General features: G+C 43.9%; 1 protein-coding gene across 3 annotated transcripts in view; it reads right to left on the bottom strand.

Annotated features, from left to right (window-relative positions):
* Positions 1-17,891, bottom strand: part of vwa8 (von Willebrand factor A domain containing 8) — a 474,906-nt gene that overhangs the window by 110,928 nt on the left and 346,087 nt on the right. For all 3 annotated transcript variants that reach the window (XM_041211497.1, XM_041211500.1, XM_041211499.1), the window contains 3 exons: positions 13,946-14,147; positions 7,632-7,713; positions 6,571-6,775 (listed from right to left, as the gene is read on the bottom strand). In XM_041211497.1, coding sequence (XP_041067431.1) covers positions 6,571-6,775; positions 7,632-7,713; positions 13,946-14,147 — 489 coding nt within the window. The remainder of the gene's footprint in view (positions 1-6,570; positions 6,776-7,631; positions 7,714-13,945; positions 14,148-17,891) is intronic.

Genomic DNA, 17,891 nt, shown 5'->3' with positions numbered 1-17,891 from the left:
TGCTTTCATGCCCTCAAAATTGCCCCTATTCAATTTTAAAATACTAGTCTTATACCAACTCCCTGTCAAACTGAATGTAAAATTCAATCATATTATGATCATTGCTACCTATGGGCGCCTTCACTATGAAGTTATTAATTAATCCCATCTAGTTGTACAATACTAGTTCTAGTATAATCTGCTCTCTGGTTGACCCCAGAATGTGCTGTTCTAAGAAACTATCACAAAAACATTCTATGAGTTCCTCATCTCGGCTACTTTTGCCCAGCTTATTTTTAGTCTATATGTAGATTAAAATCCGCCATGATTCTTGCCATACCTTTCTGACAATCTCCCATTATTCCTTCTTTCATACATTGTCCTACCATGTGGTTACTGTTAGAGGGGCTGCATACCATCCCCACAAGTGACTTCTTGCCTTTATCATTCTCTACCCAAACTGCTTCTGTATCCTGGTTTCCTGAACTTAGGCCATACCTCTCTATTGTACTAATATCATGCTTAATTAAGTCCTGTCTTTCCTAAATGTCACATACCCTTCAATATTCAGATTTCAATCTGTCGTTCTGCAGCCACGTCTCTGTAATGGCCATCAGATCATACTTATTTATCTCCATTTGCATTATCAGTTCATCCTTTTTGTTTTGAATGCTATGTGCATTCTATGTGTATCTGCATTCAGATACAGAGCCTTGAGTTTTGTCCTTTTATTATTTTTGTAAATCTAGTCTTATCTGTTGATTTACTCTCAAATTTATACTCTCTGTCCATTCCTGTTACAGTCTGTTTATCATTTCCCATATTAATACCTTTCTCTCTTGCCTTGTCTCTACTCTTTGATTTCCCACACCTTCCCAAATTTGATCCCTTACCCACACTATTTAGTTTAAACGCGCTCTACTTTCCAAGTTATGCAGCTTGCTAGAACACTGGTCCCAGCACAGTTCAGGTGTATCAGGAGTATTTAATACCCAGTCCTTCTCTTCTTTGAGCCAGGTCTCTATTAGTGCCATAACGTCATATTTCCACACGGCAATCGGCGCCTGTAACTCACCAACCTTGCTTACCACACACATGCATCCACATACAAGCACAGTAATCCTAATTTAAATTTTATTACCTTTTCTCATATCCTGAACCACTTAGTGACTTACTATTTCCATTTGCTCCGCTTCTATTTAATATGGTACTATTTTCTTCTCTAGTACTCTCACTTTATTTCTCTCTTCTACCTCTAAATGCTGGTGTCCATCCCAGTCAATTTAGTTTAGACCTTTCCCAACCCACACTAGTGAACCTCCCTACATGGACATCGATCCCCATCCTGTTGAGGTCCAGTCCACCCCTTTTCAGTTAATGCTCCTTCCCCAGAGCTGGTCCCATGTCCAGGAATCTGAACCCCTCCCTCTGGCACCATACTTCAAGCCACTCATTAACCCTCACTATCTTCCTATTTCTCCTCTCACTAACACGTGGCACTGGGGTTAATCCAGAGATTGCTACCTTTGAAGACCTACATTTTAACTTCGTCCCTAGCTCTTGAAAATCTGACTGTAGTACCTCGACTCCTGTCCCCTTATGTTGTTAGTGCCAACGTGCACCACAACTTCTGGCTGACTCCTATCCCCCTGCAGAATATTCTGCATCCTCTCTGTGATATCCCTTACCCTGGCACCCGGGAGACAACACATCATGTAGGACTCACCATGACAGATACGGAAATGCCCATTTGTCCCCATGGCTATGAAGTCCTCTATGAGAACTGTATTTCTACACTTTGCTGTTCCTTGTAGTAGAGTCCCTTGTTCATTGGTGTGATGGCCTGGACTGGAGTCGTTCAGCGTATCATCACTCCAAGCAGCGTCCAATGCTGAGTCTCTGTTCCCGAGGGTACACATCCCAAAGGCTCCTGTGCTTCCTGCCATCCCTACTCTTCCTGATGGCCACCCACCCATTATCCCGACCTCTCACTGCCTCGAGGTGGCCACGCCCTGGAACGTACGATCCAGGAAACTCTCATCCTCCTTGATGCTCCACAGTGACTCTAGCTGTCCCTCAAACTCAGAAATCCCATGCTGGAGCTGCAGGAGATGCTTCCTACACACATTGTCACCCAGATGGGTTCCCACATGGCTCAGGAATTATAAGTAACTGGTCACAGCTGCCCATCTATTCCTTCTTTAACAACTTAGCTAATGTCCTTTTGAACTATTAATTTCAATTAATACCACTGGACCTGCTCTGAACTTATAACCTTATTAATTCACTTTTTAAAATATTCATTCATGGGATGTGGGCATCGCTGGCTGGGCCAACATTTATTGCCCATCCCTAATTGCCCTTGAGAAGGTGGTGGTGAGCTATCTTCTTGAACCGCTTCAGTCCATGTGGTGTAGGTACACCCACAGTGCTGTTAGGGAGGGGTTTCCAGGATTTTGACCCAGCAACAGTGAAGGAACAGCGATATAATTCCAAGTCAGGATGGTGAGTGACTTGGAGGGGAACTTCCAGGCAGTGGTGTTCCCATCTATCTGCTGCTCTTGTCCTTCTAGATAGTAGTGGTTGTGGGTTTGAAAGGTGCTGTCTAAGCAGTCTTGGTGAGTTTCTGCAGTGCATCTTGTAAATGGTACACACTGCTGCTATTGTGAAGGGAGTGAATGCTTGCGGATGGGGTGCCAATCAAGTGGGCCTCTTTGCCCTAGATGGTGTCAAGCTTCTCATGTGTCATTGGAGCTGCACTCATCCATGTAAGTGGTGAGTATTCCATCACACTCCTGACTTGTGCCTTGCAGATGGTGGGCATGCTTTGGGGAGTCAGGAGGTGAGTTATTCACTGCAGGATTCCTAGCCTTTGACCTGCTCTTGTTGCCACAGTATTTATATGGCTTGTCGAGTTCAGTTTCTGGTCAATGTTCACTCCCAGGATGTTGATAGTAGGGCATTCAGTGATGGTAATACCATTGAATGTCAAGGGGTGATGGTTAGATTCTCTCTTGTTGGAGGTGATCATTGCCTGGCACTTGTGTGCCACGAATGTTACTTGCCACTTGTCAGCCCAAGCCTGGATATTGTCCAGGTCTTGCTGCATTTGGGCATAGACTGCTTCATTATCTGAGGAGTTGTGAATGGTGCTGAACATCGTGCAATCATCAGCGAACATCCCCACTTCTGACCTTATGATGTAAGGAAGGTCATTGATGAAGCAGCTAAAGATGGTTGGGTCTAGATACTACCCTGAGGAACTCTTGCAGTGATGTCCTGGAGGTGAGATGACTGACCTCCAACAACCACAAACATCTTCCTTTGTGCTAGGTATGACCCCAACCAATGGAGGGTTTTCCCCCGTTTCCCATTGGCTCCAGTTTTGCAAGAGCTTTTTGATGCAGCGCTCGGTCAAATGCGGCCTTGATGTCAAGGGCAGTCACTTTCACCTCACCTCGAGAGCTCAGCTCTTTTGTCCATGCTTGAACCAAAGCTGTAATGAGGTCAGGAGCTGAGGGACCCTGGCAAAACCAAACCGTGGGTCAGTGAGCAAGTCATTTCTAAGCAAGTGCCGCTTGCTAGCACTGTTGATGATCCCTTCCATCACTTTACTGATGATTGAGAGTAGACTCTTGGGCGGTAATTGGCCGAGTTGGATTTGTCCTGCTTTTTGTGCACAGGACACACCTGGGTAATTTTCCACATTGCCGGGTATGTTCTAGTGTTGTAGCTGTACCGGAACAACTTGGCTAGGGGTGCTGCAAGGTCTAGAGCATAAGTCTTCAGTACTATTGCCGGAATACTGACAGAGCCCATAGCCTTTGCAATATCGAGTGCCTTCAGCTGTTTCTTGATATCATGTGGAAGACTGACATCTGGGGGCCTCTGGAGGAGCCTGAGATGGATCATCCACTTGGCACTTCTAGCTGAAGATTGTTGCAAATGCTTCAACTTTATCTTTTGTGCTAGGCTCCTCCATCATTGAGGATGGGGATATTTGTGGAGCCTCCTCCCCCAGTGAGTTGTTTAATTGTCCACCACCATTCGTGACTGAAGAATCATGAGATCAGATCAGAGCTTAGATCTGATCCATTGGTTGTGGAATTGCTCAGCTCTGTCTATCGCATGCTTCTTATGCTATTTGGCATGCAATAAATCCTGAGTTGTAGCTTCACCAGGTTGACACCTCATTTTTTGTATGCCTGGTGCTGTTCCTGGCATGCCCTCCTGCATTTTTCATTGAACTAAGGTTGATCCCCTGGCTTGGTGGTAATGGTAGAGTGGGAGATATGCCGGACCATGAGTTACAGATTGTGGTTGAGTACAATTCTGTTGCTGCTGATGATCTACCGTGCCTAGCCCTGAGTCGCTAGATCTGTTTGAAATCTATTGCCATTTAGCACGATGGTAATGCATCACAACTGATGGAGGATATCCTCAATGAGAATATGGGACTTCGTCTCCACAAGGACTGTGCAGTGGTCATTCCTACCGATGCTGTCATGGACAAATGCACCTGCAGATTGGTGAGGGTGAGGTCAAGTATGTTTTTCCCTCTTGTTGGTTCCCTCACTAATTGCCGTAGTAGCAGTGCTACTGAGCCACTCTTGGTGATGGAAATTGAAGTCCCTCACCCAGAGCATATTCTGTACCCTTGCAACCCTCAGTCCTTCCTCCAAGTGGTGTTCAAGAGCTGAGACTTCATGGGGTCTGGAGTCAATGTTGAGGACTCCCAAGGCAACTCCTTCCTCCTACCACCTCTGTTGGGTTGGTCCTACTGGTGGGACAGGACATCCCCAGGGTTGGTGATGATGGTGTCTGGGACATGATCTGTATGCTATGATTCTGTGAGAATGACTGTGTCAGGCTGTTGCTTGACTAGTCTGTGAGCTCTCCCAATTTTGGCACAAGCCCCCAAATGTTAGTCAGGAGGACTTTGCAGGGTCAACAGGACTGGGTTCGCTATTGTTGTTTCCTGTGCCTAAGGTGATGCCAAATGGTCAGTCCAGTTTCATTCCTTATAGAATTCATAGCGGTTTGATACAACTGAGTGGCATTTAAGAGTCAACCACTTTGCTGTGGGTCTGGAGTCACATGTAGGCCAGACAAGGCAAGGATGCCAGATTTCCTTCCCTAAAGGGCATTAGTGAACCAGATGGGTTTTTAGGACAATCAACAATGGTTTCATGGTCATCATCAGACTTTTCATTCCAGGTTTCTATTGGATTCAAATTTCACCAACTGCTGTGGTGGGATTCAAACCCGGGTCCCTGGGGCATTACCCTGGGTCTCTGGAATACTAGTCCATTGACAATTCCACTACGCCACTGCTGCCACCACCACCACCACCACCACCGCATAATTCTTAAAGGTGGCATTTAGTACTGCCTGATTTAAATTCTTACTTTCCCAGTTTCTGATTCGAAATGAATACCTGAGTTTCTCTAAAAAGGAAAAAAATGCTCACCAACTAATCAGTAACCTGGCTTCCTGTGATGTCTAGAATTGGGCAGAAACATGGCAGATGGAAGTCAATGTGCAGAAGAAGTGATGAAGTGATGAACTTTGGCAAGATTAATATGGAAAGGCAGTGCATTATACATGGCAGGATTTTGAAAAGTGTAGATGAGGAGAGAGACCTTGGTGCCGTACTCACAAATTCTTAAAGGTGGCACAGCAAGTTGATAAGCTGGTTACAGTTATTGGTTACTGGGTTTATAAATAGAGAAATAAAATAAATAAGATAAAATAGCAAAGAGATTACACTGGAGCTTCATAAATCACTATTTAGGCTGGAGTACTGGGGACAATTCTCAGGGCCACAATTCACAAAAGACGTCGAGGTGGTGGCAAGTGTACAGAGGAGATTTCCCAGGATGATACCCGGGATTAGGAACTTCAGCTATGAAGAGAAGGTTGAAAAGTTAGGGCTATTCTCCTTGGAACAGAGAAGATTCAGAAGTGACCTAATAGAGGTTTTCAAGATAATGAGAGGTTTTGGCAGAGAGAGAAAAACTATTCCCTCTGGTGAGTCCATCACTAACCAGGAATCATGGATTTAAAATCATTGGCAAAAAATCTCGATGGAAATGAGGAGAAATTTTTTTTAACTTGGGGAAAGTTGACAGGATCTGGAATGCTCAATCTGAACAGGTGATGGAAGCTGATTTAATCAAGAATGTTAAAAGGTAGTTGGATAGGTACTTGAGGATGAGGAACTTTTGGGTTAAAAAGGAAAAGCGGGAATGTGGGACTATGAACGATCGCCCTTTCAAGGATCCAGCAGTGGTGTGATAGGACAAATAGCCTCCTTCTATGCTGTAAATTTCTGTCATTATAGAAAGTGATCTGATCATTATCACATTGCTGTTTCTGGGATCTTGTTGTGCGTTAACTGGCTGCCACATTTCATACCCTACATCGGTGACGAACTGCAAAAATACTTAATTGCTGCAGAGCATTGTAAGATTTCCTGAGGTCATGTAAGGTGCTTTATAAATGCAAGTCCTTTTTTTCTTTCTTTCAACAGCCATACAAGTTTGTTTGCTACCTGTCATCCTTAAAGTTTATTGTAAATTGGTTCCAAACCTGTAGGGGTCGTCCATCCTCCTGTCCAATCATGTTTCTCCATTCAAGCAGGGAACGCTGTAAATGATCAAATCCAGTTTCCCAAACCCTCACGTGCCCTCCCAAATCCACCGTCACCACTCCTCCAGCTCCCATGGGTGCTATCAGGACATCTGTGTCTGAGATTTTAGACAGCCACTGAGTGTATGGAGAGATGGAAAGCACACTGCAAGAAAGAAAAGCACAACAGTACCAGTATAGCCAGCCTAGTATAAAACAACCGGAGTTCAACTGGTCAGTTCTGACCCAGATGGATGTGAGTTCAAACCCTACTCTTGCAGCAAGCTAACACTGGAGGGGCAAATTTCCAAACGGGTGGTCTGGGCACAGAGCTTCCTCTGCCAGAGGTGAAGATTGGGGAAAGTTACAGAGCATGTACAGCTCAGAAACTGGACCATGTTGGTATTAATGTTGCAAGTGAGTCTCCTCCCAGTTCTCTTTATATAACCTTATTCAAAAAGCCTATTCTTTTCTCCCACATGTACTTATCTAGCTTCCTCTTAAATGCCCCTATTACGTTCATCTCAACTATTCCATGTGATTGCGAGTTCCACATTCTCATCACTTTCTGGCTAAGAAAAGGTTCCACCTGAATTCCCAATGTGTTGAATGGTGACTATTCTATATTAATGACCCCTAGTTTTGGTGTCCCCCACAAGTACAAACTCAGTGGGTGTGTTCCCACAGTTTTCCATCGACGGGTCGTTGTTTCTACCTGAAATAAATATTATTAATACCCCTTAAAATTAGGGCCAAACCATTTAGGTGTTAAGCCAGGAAACACACCTTCATAATAAGGATGTCGAAAATCTGGAACTTTCTCCCTCAAAAAGCTGCTGAGGCTGAGGATCAATTGAAATGTCAAAATCAAGACTGACAGATTTTTGTTTGGCAAAGATACAAGGGTTATGGAACTCAGATAGGTAAATGGAGCTAAGATACAAGTCAGACATGATTTGACTGATTGGCGAGGATTTGACTTGAGAGGCTGAATGAACTATTCCATTTAGTACTTTGCTCACCTTGGAATGGGAATATACTTAATCTTCTTGGAGTTCAGATCAGTCACTTCCAAGAATCCTGCAGTGTTTGGAGGCTTCGTATCTATGAGAAAAGAAAAAAATGGCACTGGTGATCTAGGCTGGGCAATAGCTTTGCTTCTTATTGAAGGTGAATGAGTGGTAACGCTACAATACCGGCTTTTGCTGCATTATAAGTATTATACTACTTACTGCAACATGTATTATTTGGCTGCTGAAGTGTAAGTATGTAACTTACTGAATGTTCATCTTAAAGGTTACCAGATGTAATTTCCATGCCTTTCTGGGTCAAACAGAGGTCAGTTGTCCTTGGGCCAATCACCAGGTCAAGTAGAGACCAGGCTGATGTTTTATCGATTTTTTTATCATGCACTTCTGACTGAAGTGTACCTGAAGTCTCTCAAAACATCACCATTTCTCAAGTGACAGTCTCCCCCCTGAGTCAGAAACTCATGAGTTCAAGTTCCACTTCAGAAAGTTAATCCAGACTGACACTCTCAGAGCAGTACAGAGGGACTGCTGCAACGTCCGCGGGGCGATGCTTCAGGTGAGGCATGTAACTGACACCCTTTCTGCCCAGGCGGATGCTAGAGGTCCCATGGCACTCTTAGAAAAAGAGTACGCAGCATTCCTTAGTGTCCTGGTTAACATCCAACAACAACTTGTATTTATATATTCCTCTCCCAACCAATATGGTTGAACCAGATAATCTGGTCATTTCATTGCTGTTTCTGGGAGTTTCCTGCTTTCTTAAAACAGTGACTACGCTTCAAAACGATTTCATTGGTCGTTAAGCACTGTGGGACATCCTGACCATGTAAAGGTGCTATATAAATGAAATCTCTTTTTTTCATGTTCAGCAGCAGGATTCATTTCTGCAGCAACCTTTTATTTTAAAAGTAAATTGGAGGAAACTAAACTGCTGCCGACATTCCAAAGAGTCCACAGTTAAATACAATGGGATCACACTAGTGTAAGTGTTTGGGTGTTGCAGCAGGGACCAATGACACTGGCTTTCATCTTGTCAAATCTTTAGCTCAAGGATAATGCAGCCCATTCAAGATGTTGTACTGGAGCCAGTGGAGTTGTAATGAAAGATAGAAGAGGCATGACACTGGGTTCATCAGCATCCATTTGGGAGCTAACCCCATGTCTGTGGATGATGCCATTAATGGACATTACTTTAAAAGTTCATTACTTTTAAAGAAGTAGCTATACTTGGAATTAAGTGAGAAACACCAAGAATAAGGGAAAGTCAGAGCCGGTATAATAAAGTAATATAAGTAAGCCAAAGTAGAAAAAGTGAAGACATCGTAGGGCAGTTCGGTCGAGTGGAATGTGTGTCCTGTAATATGTGGGAAGTCACGGATGCTATTGGAGTCCTAGACGATGACATGTGCAAGAAGTGTTGCCAGCTGCAGAAAATTGAGCTTCGGGTTTCAGAGCTCGAGTGGGGGCTGGAGTCACTGTGGTGCATCTGCTGGGCTGAGAGCTACATGGATAGCAGGTTCAGAGAGGTGGCCACAGAGCAGGCTAGGAGCATGGAAGCAGAAAGGGAATGGGTGACCACCAGGCAGTCCAAGAGAATCAGGTGATAGTACAGGAGTCCCCCTGTGGCCCTACTCACGGATTGGTTTTCTGTTTTGGAAGCTGGTAAGGGCTCTGGTTCCTCAGAGGAGTGCAGTCAGAGCAAAGTATGTGGCACTACCTGTAGCTTGGCTGCACAACAGAGGAGGAAGAAGAAAGGAAGAGCTATGGTGATAGGGGGTTCATTAGTTGAGGAAACAAACACGCATTTCTGTGGCTGCAGACGTGACTCCAGGATGGCATGTTGCCTCCCTAGTGCCAGGGTCAAGGATGACACTGAGCGACTGCAGAGCATTCTTCTGGGGAGGGTGAACAGCCAGAGGTCCTGGTGCCACATTGGTCCACAATGACTTAGGTAGGAAGGGTGATGTGGTCTTGCGCTCAGAATTTAGGGAGCTAGGTAGAAAATTAGCAAGCAGGACCTCTGTTGTAGTAATCTCCGGATTACTCCCAATGCAAGTGAGTTCAGAAATAGGAAGCTAAGGCAGATGAATGCAAGGCTGCAAAGATGGTGCAGAAGGAAGGGCTTTAGATTCCTGGGACGCTGGGACTGGCTCTGGGGAAGATGGCACGTGTATGAGCCGGACGGGTTGCACCTGAACAGAACTGAGTTCCTTGCAGGGCGTTTTGCTAGTGCTGTTGGGAGGACTTTAAACAAACTCGGCAGGGGTGTGGGAACCAGGAGGGAGTATTAGAAAGGAATACCAGGTTGCACAAAATACTGGGAGAGACAGATAGCACTAGTATAGAGAATAGTAAGTTAGTAGGTGGGGTCAGAGTAAGGGGGAAAGTCATGAAGTCTAAATCAGGGTTACTGTGCATGTATGTGAATGCACAGAGTATAGTAAATAAGATTGGGGAGTTACAGGCAGATTGCCATGTGGAAAAATGATGTTCTGGTGATAACAGAGACCTGGCTCAAGGAAGGGCAGGACTGGGTGTTAAATATTCCCGGGTACAAGGTGTTCAGAAAAGATAGGAAAGGAAGAGGGGTAGCGGTATTGGTTAAGGAGTGCATTGCAGTGCTGGAGAAAGAGGATGTCCCAGAGGATTCAAGGACAGAATCAATTTGGCTCAAGCTAAGGAACAAAAAGGGTGCAGTTACATTGCTCGGTATAGTCTATAGACCGCCAAATAGTGAGAAGGACGTAGAAGAACAAATGTGCAGGGAACTTACAGAGAGATGCAAACATTATAGAGTAGTTATAATGGGGGACTTAAATTACCCGAATGTAGACTGGGACAGTGGTAGTGTAAATGGAAAGGGGGCAAGCATTCCTAGATTGTGTGCAGGAGAATTTTCTACAACATTATGTGTCCAGTCCAACAAGAAAAGATGCACTGTTGGACTGGTTCTTGGAAATGAGGTAGGCCAAGTAGATCAAGTGTCAGTGGGGAGACATTTAGCAGACAATATTCATTGAATCGTAAGGTTTAGGATGATGATAGAAAAGGACAATGTGCAATCCCGAGTAAGAATAATTAACTGGGGGAGAGACGACTGCAATGAGGCAAGAATGGAGCTGGGCTGGATAGACTGGAATGAAAGGTTGGCGGGAAAAACTGCAGCTGAACAATGGACTACCTTCAAAGAGGAGATGGTGTGGGCACAGTCAAGGTATATTCCTTCAAAAGAGAAAGGTGGTGCAAATGAATCCAGATCTCCATGGATGAAAAAGAAGATAGAAGTTAAGAAAAAGAAGAACAGGTGTCTGGTAGAAAATACAATTGAGAACCAAGAGGAATACAGAAGGTTCAGAGGGGAGGTGATAAAGCAAATAAGAGAAGCAGAGAGGGATTATGAGAAAAGACTGGCAGCCAACATAAAGGGGAATCCCAAAGTCTTCCAAAGGCACACAAATACTAAGGGGGTGGTAAAAGTAGGAGTAGGACTGATCAGGGTCCTAAAAAGGGATTTACACATGGAGGCAGGGGGCACGGTTGAGATGTTAAATGAATACTTTGCATCTGTTTTTACCAAGTAAACAGATGCTACCCAGGGCATGGACATAGAGGAGGAAACTCTGTTGCTAGAAGGGTTCAAAATTGATAAGGAGGAAGTGTTGGATAAACTGTAGGTACTTAAAGTTGACAAGGCACCAGTGCCAGATGAGATGCATCCAAGAATACTGAGGTAAGTGACAGTGGAAATTACAGGGGCACTGGCCATAATCTTTCAGTCTTCCATAGACTCAGGGTGGGTGCCAGAGGACTGGAGAATTGCAAACATTACTCCCTTGTTCAAATTCCCTTGGGATAAGCCCAGCAAAACAGACCCGTCTGTTTAACTTCAATGGTGGGGAAGCGTCTTTAAACCGTTATAATGGGAGACTTTAATTATTCGAATGTAGACTAGGACAGTGGTACTGTAAAGGACAGAGAGGGGCAAGTGTTCCTAGATTGTGTTCAGGGGAATTTTCTGCAGCAGTATGTGTCCAACAAGAAAGATTGCACTGTTGGGTCTGGTAGTCACATGGAAAAACGTGAGTTGATTAGGAAGAGCCAGCATGGATTTCTAAAGGGGAAATTGTGGTTAACTAACTTTCTAGAGTTTTTTGAAGACATAACAGAGAGGGTAATGCTGTTGATGTGGTGTACATGGACTTTCAAAAGGCATTTGATACAGTGCCACACAACAGACTTGTGAGAAAAGCTATAGCTCGTGGAATAACAGGGACAGTAGCAACATGGATACAAAATTGGCTGAGTAATAGAAAACAGGGGGTAATGGTCAATGGATATTTTTCGGGCTGGAGGAAGGTTTGTAGTGGAGTTCCCTAGGGGTTGGTATTGGGACCCTTGTTTTTCCTGATATATATTAATGATCTAGATCTTGGTGTGCAGGGGACAATTTCAAAATCTGTGGATGATACAAAACCTGGAAGCATTGTAAACTGTGAGCACAGTGTAGAACTTTAAAGGACATTGTCAAGTTGGTGGAGTGGGCAGGTAGATGGCAGATGAAGTTCAATGTGGAGAAGTGTGAGGTGATGCATTTTGGGAGGAAGAACATGGAGAGACAATACAAAATAAGGGGTACAATTCTTAAGGAGGTGCAGGGGCAAAGAAACCTGGGTGTACAAGTGCATAGATCAATGAAGGTGGTAGGACAGGTGGAGAGAGCAGTTAATAAAGCATACAGTATTCTGGGCTTTATTGATAGGGCCGTAGAATACAAGAGGAAGAGGATTTGCTGAGTTATTGAGTCAGCTTGGAGTATTGTTCACAATTCTGGGTGCCACATTATAGGAAGAATGTGAACAGATTTGAGAGAGTGCATAAGAGTTTTACAAGAAAGGTTCCAGGGATGAGAAACTTTAGTTTTGAAGATAGATTGGAGAGGTTGGACTGGTCTCAGTGAGAGAAAGTGGCTAAGAGGAGATTTGATACAGGTGTTCAAAATCATGAGGGGGCTGGACAGAGTAGATAGGGAGAAACTGTTCTTGCTTGTAAAAAGATCAAGAATGAGAGGGCACAGATATAAAGTGTTTTACAAAAGAAACAAATGTGAGGTGAGAAAAATCTTTTTCACACACCAAATGGTTTGGGTCTGGAATGCACTGCCTGGAAGTGTGGTGGAGGCAGGTTCAATTGAGGCATTCACGAGGGTATTGGTGATTATTTAAATAGAAACAATGTGCAAGGGTACGGGGAAAGGGCAGAAGAATGGCACTAAGTCATAAGGCGCATTTAGAGAACTGTAACAATTGCCCACTGTGATTCTGTGAATGCCCAGCGTGGGGAGCTGAATGAAAAGTCATTGCTGGAGATACCATGTTCTACAACTGGAAGAGAGGCATTGGAGGAGATCGGTGTGGTCACCTGTGTTGAAACCTTTATTTTATTCTTTCATAGGATGTGGGTGTCACTGGCAAGGCCAGCATTTGTTGCCCATCCCTAATTGCCCTTGAACTGAATGGCTTCTTCAGCCATTTCAGAGGGCAGTTAAGAGTCAACCACATTGCTGAGGGTCAGAGTCACATGTAGGTCAGACTGGGTAATGATGGCAGATTTCCTTCCCTAAAAGACATTCGTGAACCAGACGAGTTTTTACAACAATCGATGATAGCTATCACGGTCACCATTACTGATGGCTAGCTTTATAATTCCAGATTTATTAGTTAAATTCAAATTTCACCAGCTGCCATGGTGGGATTTGAACCCATGTCCCCAGAGCATTAACCTGGGCCTCTGGATTACTAATTCAGTGATATTACCACAATGCCACCATCTCCCTATAAAGAGGCTGAGGAAGGATAATCACAGTCACAGAGAATGTAGTCCTTGATTTATATTGGGGTTGCTCCAGTGTTGTGGGAGGGTTGGAGACGTCATTGGAGAGATTGAAACAATGTGCACCAGGAGAGATGGGCATGATTCAGTGTGGCGCAAAGACGTTCAAGGACTTTAGAGAGGTAATGAAGTTGCAGATGGGATAGTCGTTTGTAAAGACGGCCGTTGGGTTCTTTTGATTAAGAGGGTGTCAGAGCAAATTTTAAAAAGAGGAAGGCCAGGAAAGAAAGTTGAATGATCAACAATTAGTGGGAATGAGTTAGAGAGAGTAAAAGGCAGATCCCAGGGTTAATGTTGAAAGCTGTGAGTGGTTCTGTTCTCACCTGATCTATTTATTTGACTGAGAGCCTGACATGATAATACCTCTATCTAAAAGGACTGTATATAGAACTGTATATATACAGCACCACACTAACCTTTTGGGTAGATTTCACTTCGAGGCACTTCTCCAGCAGGAACAGCTCGAATCACCTGGTTGGCTCCTGTCAGAGTTATGCAGTTGGTTTGTTTCACATTCGCAGACTGATAGCTCCCACTGAAGAACTTATCCCTTGTGGAGCCAGCACCAGTACTGTCCAATGGAGCTCTTCGTTTCCACATGTACACCTCATTGGGAGACTGCGGGGACACATTTCTGTGTTAGGTAACCCATCATTTCACCAACAAAGAAGGATAGTAGTTACTAAAATGCAAACAAAATGATAGCAAGGTGTTTGTTCTGTTTGTGCGGTTGTCAAAATGTATACTTGCTGCAATTTCCTTAAACTGATAAGAAATAACGAACACAAGTAGGAAAAGCAAACTGGATGAATTTGCAGGTGGGGGGAATAGGGCAGGTGGTACACATGCTTCATGGGCCTCACCAGAAAAACAGTGCGAAGGGATACAAATCATTGAAGTATCAACACTTGGTTCTTTAACTTGTGTCCCATTGAACTGCCTTCCAAAGTTTACAAATTGAAGTCTGCATGCCCTCAGGCTGCATTACCAGGTAAGAAATTCCTATTTGAGGACTGAGCAACAGTAAAATGCACAATGGATGGTGGAGTGGATTGGGATGAATGCTCTTTATGGTTAGTTGGGTTGAATGAACTGGGTGGTGGGATAGGTTGAGCAGGATGGGCTGAATGGTGGGCGGTCTGGGTTGGATGGGCTGGGTGGTGGAGTTGGATGGGCTGAGTGGTGGGGTAGGTGGGGTTGGATGGGCTGACTGGTGGAGAGGATAGGATTGGATGAGCTGAGTGGTGGGGTAGGTTCGTTTGGATGGGCTGAGTGGTGGGGTAGGTGGGGTTGGATGGGCTGACTGGTGGAGTAGGTAGGATTGGATGGACTGAGTGGTGGGGTAGGTTCGGTTGGATGGGCTGAGTGGTGGGGTAGGTTGGATTGGATGGGCTGAGTGGTGAAGTAGGTGGAGTTAAGGTGGGGTTAAGTCAAGGAGTTAAATGCGTGGCACAAAGATTGGTGTGGGAGGAATGGGTTTCAGTTCATGGGCACTGGCACCAGTACTGCGGTAGAAGGGAGCTGTTCTGGTGGGACAGGATTCACTTGAACCATGCTGGGACCAGTGAGCTGGTGAATCGAATAACCAGGCCTGTAGAGGGGGCTTTAAACTAAATAGAGGGGCTGGGGGAGGGGGGGCGGGGGGCAGGGTTCTGGAGACGGGATACATAGGCTTATGAAGCAAAAGGACATGGCAGCATTGCAGGGCAGCTATTTAGGTAATGATACCCAGAGAGTGACAGGAAGGGACAGAGTGTACAAACATTAAAAAAACAGCAGCAAATGGGGTCAAAGGGAGAAAAATGGTAAAAAGGCAAAATTAATGGCTCTATACTTAGATGCACACAGTATTTGGAACAAAATAAATGAATTAACGACACAGTTTAATGGGTATGATCTTATAGCCATTACGGAGACATGGTTACAAGGACATCAAAGTTGGGAACTAAGTATTCAGGGGTATGTGACTTTTCGAAAGGACAGGCAGGAAGGAAAGGGTGGTGGGGTAGCTTTGTTAGTACGAGATGGAATAAGTACGATAACAAGAAATGATCTTGGATCAGAAGATGTAGAATACATATGGATGGAGGTAAGAAATAATAAGGGAAAGATGACACTGGTGGGAGTAATCTATAGACCCCTTAACAGTCATTGTACTGTAGGACAGAGAATAAATCAGGGGATAATGAGGGCATATTAAAAAGCAGTACGTTAATCACAGGTGACTTTAATCTTAATGTAGTTTGGTAAAATCAAATTGGCAGAGGTAGCCACGAGCAAGAATTCATAGAGTGTGTTTGGGACAATTTCCGAAAACAATATTTTATGGATCCAACCAGGGATCGGACTATTTTGGATCTGGCAATGTGTAATTAGGCAGGTGACTTGATTGAGGTGTACAAAATTATGAAGGGAATAGATAGAGTGGACAGGATAAAATTGTTTCCCTTGGTGGAGAATTCTAGAACCAGGGGACATAGATTCAAGGTAAGTGGCAGAAAGCGTAGGGGGACACATGAGGAAGAACTTTTTTATGCAGAGGGTAGTGGGTGTCTGGAATTTGCTGCCCAAGTTGGTGGTAGAGGCAGAAACTCTAAACTCTTTTAAAAAGTACCTGGATCTGTACCTTAAGTGCTGTAAGCTGCAGGGCTATGGGCCGGGTACAGGAAGGTGGGATTAGAAAGGGCACCTGGATGTCCTCAGGCTGGCATGGACAAGATGGGCCAAATGGCCTCTTTCTGTGCTATAACTTTTCTATGGCTCTATGGTTTAATATATGATCACAGAGTAAAAGGTCCCCGAGGAAATAGTGACCATAACATGGTAGAATTTAGCATTCAGTTTGAGAGTGAGAAACTTGGGTCAGAGACAATTGTGCTAAACTTAGATAAGAGTAATTACAAAGGAATGAGGGCAGAGTTGGCTGGAGTGGACTGGGAAAGGGGTTTAGCAGAAAGGATGGTTGATGGACAATGGCAAATGTTTAAGAAAATAGTTCATGACTCACAACAAAGATATATCCCAGTGAGGAAGAAGGATTCAAGGAAAGGGATAAGCCCACCATGGTTAACCAAGGAAGTTAAGGATATTATCAAATTGAAAGAAAAAACTTACAATGTGGCAAAGATTAGTGGGAAGCCAGAGGATTGGGAAAGTTTTAAAAACCAACAAAAGATGATCAAAAAAAAAAATAAAGAGGGAGAAGATAAACTTTGAGGGTAAACTAGCAAGTAATATAAAAACGGACAGTAAGAGCTTCTTTAAATATATAAAAAAGACAGAGGCCAAAGTGAACATAGGCCCCTTAGAGAATGAGGCTGGGAAAATAATAATGGGGAACCATGAAATGGCAGAGGAGTTGAATAAATACTTTGCATCAGTCTTCATGGTAGAAGACGTCAATAGCATTCCAAAAATACTAAATAATCAAGGGGCAAAAGGTTGGGGGAGGAAATAAATACAATAGCTATCACTAGAGAAAAAGTACCAGGGAAATTAATGCGACTGAAGGCTGATAAGTCCCCTGGACCTGATGGGTTACATCCTAGGATATTAAGGGAAGTAGCTACAGAGATAGTGGATGCACAGGTGGTAATCTTCCAAGAATCCTTAGATTCTGGAAAAGTCCCAGAAGATTAGAAAACTGCCAATGTAACATCCTTATTCAAAAAGGGATGGAGACACAAAACAGGTGACTATAGGCCAGTTGGCTTAACATCTGTCATTGGGAAAATGTTAGAATCTATTATAAAGCATGTATTAGCATAGCATTTAGAAATGCTGAACATAATCAAGCAGAGTCAACATGACTTCATGAAGGAGAAATCATGCCTGACAAATTTATTAGAATTCTTTGAGGAAGCAACAAGCAGGGCAGATAAAGGGGAACCAGTAGATGTAATACATTTGGATTTCCAAAAGGCGTTTCATAAGGTACCGCACATAAGGCTACTTAATAAGATAAGAGCCCATGGTGTTGGGGGTACTATATTAGCATGGATAGAGGATTGGCTAACTAATAGAAGACAAAGAGTTGGGATAAGGAGGACATTTTCAGGATGGCAATCTGTAACTAATGGAGTGCCACAGGGATCAGTGCTGGGGCCACAATTATTTTACAATATATATTAATGACTTAGATAAGGGAAGTGAATGTACTATCGCCAAGTTTGTGGATGACACAAAAATAGGTGGGAAGGCAAGTGGTGAGGATGACACAAAGATTCTACAGAGGGATATAGACAGGTTAAGCAAGAGGGCAAAAACCTGGCAGATGGAATATAATGTGGGAAAATGTGAGGTTATGCACTTCGGCAGGAACAATAGAGGAGCTGAATATTATTTAAATGGAGAAAGACTGCA

This window comes from Carcharodon carcharias, chromosome 18, assembly GCF_017639515.1.
Source record: "Carcharodon carcharias isolate sCarCar2 chromosome 18, sCarCar2.pri, whole genome shotgun sequence".
Lineage (NCBI taxonomy): Eukaryota > Metazoa > Chordata > Chondrichthyes > Lamniformes > Lamnidae > Carcharodon > Carcharodon carcharias.
This window is presented reverse-complemented; position numbering and strand designations above follow the sequence as displayed.